Source organism: Littorina saxatilis, linkage group LG16, assembly GCF_037325665.1.
Source record: "Littorina saxatilis isolate snail1 linkage group LG16, US_GU_Lsax_2.0, whole genome shotgun sequence".
In the NCBI taxonomy this organism is placed as follows: domain Eukaryota; kingdom Metazoa; phylum Mollusca; class Gastropoda; order Littorinimorpha; family Littorinidae; genus Littorina; species Littorina saxatilis.
Window position 1 is genome coordinate 11,576,984 of NC_090260.1, and position 7,568 is coordinate 11,584,551.

The 7,568-nt window shown below is 42.5% G+C and overlaps 1 protein-coding gene across 1 annotated transcript in view; it reads left to right on the forward strand.

Annotated features, from left to right (window-relative positions):
- LOC138950403 (uncharacterized) overlaps positions 1-7,568 on the forward strand; it is a 35,886-nt gene that overhangs the window by 23,468 nt on the left and 4,850 nt on the right. Inside the window, exon 6 of the mRNA XM_070322144.1 lies at positions 2,292-2,423. Within this exon, the coding sequence (XP_070178245.1) occupies positions 2,292-2,423 (132 nt within the window). The remainder of the gene's footprint in view (positions 1-2,291; positions 2,424-7,568) is intronic.

Consider the following 7,568-nt stretch of genomic DNA (forward strand, 5'->3'; position numbering starts at 1 on the left):
AACCCCGAGTGTTTTAGAATACAAATGCGAGCGCGTACATGTGCGTGTGTGTGTGTGTGTGTGTGTGTGTGTGTGTGTGTGTGTGACGGTGTGTGTGTGTGTGTATGTGGGTGTGTGTGGGTGTGCGTGTGTGTGGGTGTGCGTGTGTGTGTGTATGTGTGTGTGTGTGTGACGGTGTGTGTGTGTGTATGTGGGTGTGTGTGGGTGTGCGTGTGTGTGTGTATGTGTGTGTGAGTCATTGATGACACCCTCATCCTTCGATCACATTTATTGAAATGTTGGTCAAACAATTCTGGACAAAGCTTACAAATTAATCAATGAGTTTGGTCATTACAAATCCGAAAACTCTAATTAAAATCGAAATGTTAGTAATCTATTCAAAAACTATTTAATCTATTCTGTTGTATTTCCTGATTCCAAAACATTACACGTTATTTGTATTTTGACCAAAGTATGACATTTGACACAGTTCCAGACAGCCAGTGTCCAGCGGTCGAGGTGAACAATGACTGTCGAGATCTGTGTAAAATGTCATATTTTGGTCAGAAATACAAATAACATTTATGTATCGATCGATTCTGGTTAGAATTCCTTTTGGTTTTTATGATTGAACGCACTCAAACATGCACTATTTTGTAGTCTCGGCTGCCAAAATATGAAGTTTTGTCGGCCTCTGACGTCACATGGCTCAAAGAAGGGAAATCCAGTGTCCAATCCATACATATAGATATTAAAATATTTGATTAAAACAAGCTCAGAATAAATTTCAAAGGAATTGATAAAAGCGTGCTTTCTGGTGAAGCGCTAGTCGCTATACTGAGCTATATAAAGAATACTACATGGCTTCCTATGTGATACCAGTTTTACACCAGTTGTGTTTTTAAAATATTGAACTGCCAGCGAAAGCGAACTTTTCAATATTTGAAAACCCAACGAGTGTAAATCTGGTATCAAACAGGAAGCCATGTAGTATTCTGTTTATCCTACATACTATACTTGCGTGTTTATTGGTCCAAACGTCCCTCAGTCGAAGCGCCCAGATTGAAGAAGCGTGAAATGGAACCTGGATCTCTGGAAAGCCTTGTGTAATCTTTGATGTCAAAGCAAAACGACGTCACTCTAGAAAGCATATCGTGCAGGCAGCGGAAAATCAGGTCCCTGCCAGACACGACCTCGCACATGCACTGTGGAGTCAACGATATTGTTATGACATGAGTAGTATGTCACAAATATGTGGGATAAACAGGCATTAGTCACTGCAAGCGATCAGCAAGCAGTGCGAGTGGGTAATCGGCAATACTGCTGTGTGTTTAGTTTCATTCTGTGATTTTGACAGATAGACTAAATGTATACATTTTGCTTCACATGACTTGTTTATAATCTGTTGTTGATTTTAATTTTACATTTGTGTGTGTGTGAATGAGAACGTCTAAGTTTTATCTCAGTGAAAGCCGGGTAGGCATGCCTTGTGGGATCATAAAGAAAAGGAAATGAAATAAAAATGGTCAAGCCGGGTGGGAGCCGGGTAGGCATTCAAGTACAATAATTAACATATACAGAGGGGTGACAAAAGTGATGCATACTCGAAGTCAACAAACTCCGTTGGGAGGGCTTCAATTAGGCTTTGGGAGGGCGTCAATTAGACTTTGGGAGGGCTTCAATTAGGCTTTGGGAGGGCGTCAATTAGACTTTGGGAGGGCTTCAATTAGGCTTTGGGAGGGCGTCAATCCACGATGATGACCGAGAAGTCCAAATGGAAGCATGTCAATGTTATTGTAATTCAATCTGACGACGATCTCTTTCCTGCTTTGATTCGGTTGTAAACAGACAGAATTGGTTCTGTTCTGTTTTCAGTCCACCTACCTGCAAGGGTCAAGTCCCAAGAAATATGTCTCCGTATTCCTATCTTATCACTCTGTGCTCCTGTTATTGTTTCGTTCACATTAAATTTTCCTTCTTTTTTTTTTTGGGGGGGGGGGGGGGGGTAGAGCACTGGACATGTCCTCTGCGGGTCATGAGTTCGAATCCGAGCAGGACGGACACGGGTCAACTTTACGTGCACACTCAGAGACGGTATCCATGTTCTGACATCGGCCATTCTGCCATAAGTGCATGCGGCTAATTACACATAAACACGCACACACCTTGGTAGCGCGACTCTGTTGCTGCTAGCTTTTTACTAGGAGGTAGCGACCTTCATTTTCAAGCGACGGGACAATACTGTAATGAACATGACAACAACACCAAATTATGAAATGAAAAGAAATGATGTGTGTGTGTGTGTTGATCAGCAACCTGGCTGGAAAAATCATGTGACTCTGACGGGGACTGTCCTGACGGCATCAACGCTGAGTGTTTCATGGACAAGTGTCTCTGTACTCCCCGCTACTACTACTCCAATGGACAGGACGTCTGTGTGGAACGTGAGTGTTTATTGTGGTGGATGTGTTTTGCTGGTGGATGTGTGTTTGTTGTGGTAGATGTCTTATGCTGGTGGATGTGTGTTTGTTGTGGTAGATGTCTTTTGCTGGTGGATGTGTGTTTGTTGTGGTAGATGTCTTTTGCTGGTGGATGCGTGTTTGTTGTGGTAGATGTCTTTTGCTGGTGGATGTGTGTTTGTTGTGGTAGATGTCTTTTGCTGGTGGATGTGTGTTTGTTGTGGTAGATGTCTTATGCTGGTGGATGTGTGTTTGTTGTGGTAGATGTCTTTTGCTGGTGGATGTGTGTTTGTTGTGGTAGATGTCTTTTGCTGGTGGATGTGTGTTTGTTGTGGTAGATGTCTTTTGCTGGTGGATGTGTGTTTGTTGTGGTAGATGTCTTTTGCTGGTGGATGTGTGTTTGTTGTGGTAGATGTCTTTTGCTGGTGGATGTGTGTTTGTTGTGGTAGATGTCGTTTGCTGGTGGATGTGTGTTTGTTGTGGTAGATGTCTTTTGCTGGTGGATGTGTGTTTGTTGTGGTAGATGTCTTTTGCTGGTGGATGTGTGTTTGTTGTGGTAGATGTCTTTTGCTGGTGGATGTGTGTTTGTTGTGGTAGATGTCTTATGCTGGTGGATGTGTGTTTGTTGTGGTAGATGTCTTTTGCTGGTGGATGTGTGTTTGTTGTGGTAGATGTCTTTTGCTGGTGGATGTGTGTTTGTTGTGGTAGATGTCTTTTGCTGGTGGATGTGTGTTTGTTGTGGTAGATGTCTTTTGCTGGTGGATGTGTGTTTGTTGTGGTAGATGTCTTTTGCTGGTGGATGTGTGTTTGTTGTGGTAGATGTCTTTTGCTGGTGGATGTGTGTTTGTTGTGGTAGATGTCTTTTGCTGGTGGATGTGTGTTTGTTGTGGTAGATGTCTTTTGCTGGTGGATGTGTGTTTGTTGTGGTAGATGTCTTTTGCTGGTGGATGTGTGTTTGTTGTGGTAGATGTCTTTTGCTGGTGGATGTGTGTTTGTTGTGGTAGATGTCTTTTGCTGGTGGATGTGTGTTTGTTGTGGTAGATGTCTTTTGCTGGTGGATGTGTGTTTGTTGTGGTAGATGTCTTTTGCTGGTGGATGTGTGTTTGTTGTGGTAGATGTCTTTTGCTGGTGGATGTGTGTTTGTTGTGGTAGATGTCTTTTGCTGGTGGATATGTGTTTGTTGTGGTAGATGTCTTTTGCTGGTGGATGTGTGTTTGTTGTGGTAGATGTCTTTTGCTGGTGGATGTGTGTTTGTTGTGGTAGATGTCTTTTGCTGGTGGATGTGTGTTTGTTGTGGTAGATGTCTTTTGCTGGTGGATGTGTGTTTGTTGTGGTAGATGTCTTTTGCTGGTGGATGTGTGTTTGTTGTGGTAGATGTCTTTTGCTGGTGGATGTGTGTTTGTTGTGGTAGATGTCTTTTGATGGTGGATGTGTGTTTGTTGTGGTAGATGTCTTTTGCTGGTGGATGTGTGTTTGTTGTGGTAGATGTCTTTTGCTGGTGGATGTGTGTTTGTTGTGGTAGATGTCTTTTGCTGGTGGATGTGTGTTTGTTGTGGTAGATGTCTTTTGCTGGTGGATGTGTGTTTGTTGTGGTAGATGTCTTTTGCTGGTGGATGTGTGTTTGTTGTGGTAGATGTCTTTTGCTGGTGGATGTGTGTTTGTTGTGGTAGATGTCTTTTGCTGGTGGATGTGTGTTTGTTGTGGTAGATGTCTTTTGCTGGTGGATGTGTGTTTGTTGTGGTAGATGTCTTTTGCTGGTGGATGTGTGTTTGTTGTGGTAGATGTCTTTTGCTGGTGGATGTGTGTTTGTTGTGGTAGATGTCTTTTGCTGGTGGATGTGTGTTTGTTGTGGTAGATGTCTTTTGCTGGTGGATGTGTGTTTGTTGTGGTAGATGTCTTTTGCTGGTGGATGTGTGTTTGTTGTGGTAGATGTCTTTTGCTGGTGGATGTGTGTTTGTTGTGGTAGATGTCTTTTGCTGGTGGATGTGTGTTTGTTGTGGTAGATGTCTTTTGCTGGTGGATGTGTGTTTGTTGTGGTAGATGTCTTTTGCTGGTGGATGTGTGTTTGTTGTGGTAGATGTCTTTTGCTGGTGGATGTGTGTTTGTTGTGGTAGCTGTCTTTTGCTGGTGGATGTGTGTTTGTTGTGGTAGATGTCTTTTGCTGGTGGATGTGTGTTTGTTGTGGTAGATGTCTTTTGCTGGTGGATGTGTGTTTGTTGTGGTAGATGTCTTTTGCTGGTGGATGTGTGTTTGTTGTGGTAGATGTCTTTTGCTGGTGGATGTGTGTTTGTTGTGGTAGATGTCTTTTGCTGGTGGATGTGTGTTTGTTGTGGTAGATGTCTTTTGCTGGTGGATGTGTGTTTGTTGTGGTAGATGTCTTTTGCTGGTGGATGTGTGTTTGTTGTGGTAGATGTCTTTTGCTGGTGGATGTGTGTTTGTTGTGGTAGATGTCTTTTGCTGGTGGATGTGTGTTTGTTGTGGTAGATGTCTTTTGCTGGTGGATGTGTGTTTGTTGTGGTAGATGTCTTTTGCTGGTGGATGTGTGTTTGTTGTGGTAGATGTCTTTTGCTGGTGGATGTGTGTTTGTTGTGGTAGATGTCTTTTGCTGGTGGATGTGTGTTTGTTGTGGTAGATGTCTTTTGCTGGTGGATGTGTGTTTGTTGTGGTAGATGTCTTTTGCTGGTGGATGTGTGTTTGTTGTGGTAGATGTCTTTTGCTGGTGGATGTGTGTTTGTTGTGGTAGATGTCTTATGCTGGTGGATGTGTGTTTGTTGTGGTAGATGTCTTATGCTGGTGGATGTGTGTTTGTTGTGGTAGATGTCTTTTGCTGGTGGATGTGTGTTTGTTGTGGTAGATGTCTTTTGCTGGTGGATGTGTGTTTGTTGTGGTAGATGTCTTTTGCTGGTGGATGTGTGTTTGTTGTGGTAGATGTCTTATGCTGGTGGATGTGTGTTTGTTGTGGTAGATGTCTTTTGCTGGTGGATGTGTGTTTGTTGTGGTAGATGTCTTTTGCTGGTGGATGTGTGTTTGTTGTGGTAGATGTCTTTTGCTGGTGGATGTGTGTTTGTTGTGGTAGATGTCTTATGCTGGTGGATATGTGTTTGTTGTGGTAAATGTCTTTTGCTGGTGGGTATGTGTTTGTTGTGGTAGATGTCTTATGCTGGTGGATATGTGTTTGTTGTGGTAGATGTCTTTTGCTGGTGGATGTGTGTTTGTTGTGGTAGATGTCTTATGCTGGTGGATGTGTGTTTGTTGTGGTAGATGTCTTTTGCTGGTGGATGTGTGTTTGTTGTGGTAGATGTCTTATGCTGGTGGATATGTGTTTGTTGTGGTAGATGTCTTTTGCTGGTGGATGTGTGTTTGTTGTGGTAGATGTCTTATGCTGGTGGATATGTGTTTGTTGTGGTAAATGTCTTTTGCTGGTGGGTATGTGTTTGTTGTGGTAGATGTCTTATGCTGGTGGATATGTGTTTGTTGTGGTAGATGTCTTATGCTGGTGGATGTGTGTTTGTTGTGGTAGATGTCTTTTGCTGGTGGATGTGTGTTTGTTGTGGTAGATGTCTTATGCTGGTGGATATGTGTTTGTTGTGGTAGATGTCTTTTGCTGGTGGATGTGTGTTTGTTGTGGTAGATGTCTTATGCTGGTGGATATGTGTTTGTTGTGGTAAATGTCTTTTGCTGGTGGATATGTGTTTGTTGTGGTAGATGTCTTTTGCTGGTGGATGTGTGTTTGTTGTGGTAGATGTCTTTTGCTGGTGGATGTGTGTTTGTTGTGGTAGATGTCTTATGCTGGTGGATATGTGTTTGTTGTGGTAGATGTCTTATGCTGGGGGATATGTGTTTGTTGTGGTAGATGTCTTTTGCTGGTGGATATGTGTTTGTTGTGGTAGATGTCTTTTGCTGGTGGATATGTGTTTGTTGTGGTAGATGTCTTATGCTGGTGGATATGTGTTTGTTGTGGTAGATGTCTTTTGCTGGTGGATATGTGTTTGTTGTGGTAGATGTCTTATGCTGGTGGATATGTGTTTGTTTGATGGATGGGTGTTGTTTGGAGTTGTTATGTTAGGTATATCTGCTCAGCTGTTGAGGAGATGCGTGTAATTTGATGGATGTTTGTTGTTTTTAATGTGTATGTTGTTTGCAAGATCCGTTGTTGGGTGCATGTTTGTGGTTGGTGGATGTGTCTTGTTGGGTAGATGTGTGTAGTTGAGTTGATCCGTTGTTGGGTAGATGTGTGTGGTTGGCTAGATGTTTGTTGTTTTTGAATGTTTTTGTTTTTGGGTAGATCCGTTGTTAGGTAGATGTGTGTAGTTGGGTGGATGTGTGTCGTTAGGTGGATGTGTTGATGACTGAATGTCTTAACAAGAGCGGCGTGTGAGGTTTGTCTCCCGATGTATGTATGTGTGTGTGTGTGTGTGTGTGTGTGTGTGTGTGTGTGTGTGTGTGTGTGTGTGTGTGTGTGTGTGTGTGTGTGTGTGTATGTGTGTGTGTGTGTGTGTGCTTGAAACTTTTGTTGCTGATTTTTGCTGGGGTTATTTGATGAGGTCATACTTGACCATTTTAAAACGTTGAGGTGGCACTCTCACGGCTACAGTTTTTCATCAGTTTGTTTGACAGTTTCCTTACATGATCTTTGACTTAGTCCGGACTATGGGATTGCATTTCAGCTTGTTATCTTACAAATTCGCTTATGGAAAATCCACTCAAAAATTAACTGATTTGTTTCGATTCTGGAAAATCGATATTTCAATCACAAAGGTGACATTATTGTATTTTGTTTTGCCCCCTATATCCAACAATATTTACACATTAACATGCTTCCATTTGAAACTTCGAGGTCTTCATCGGGGATTGACGCCCGACCAAAGGTAATTGAAACCCGACGGAGCGAAGCGACGGAGGGCTTCAATTAGACTTTGGGAGGGCGTCAATCCACGATGAAGACCGAGAAGTTTCAAATGGAAGCATGCTAATGTTATTGTAATTCAATCTGACGACGATCTCTTTCCTGCTTTCATGCGATGGTAAACAAACATAATTGGTTCTGTTCTGTTCACACACTACTTTCAGTTCACCTACCTGCAAGGGTCAAGTCCCAAGAAATATGTCTCTGTATTCCTATCTTATCAC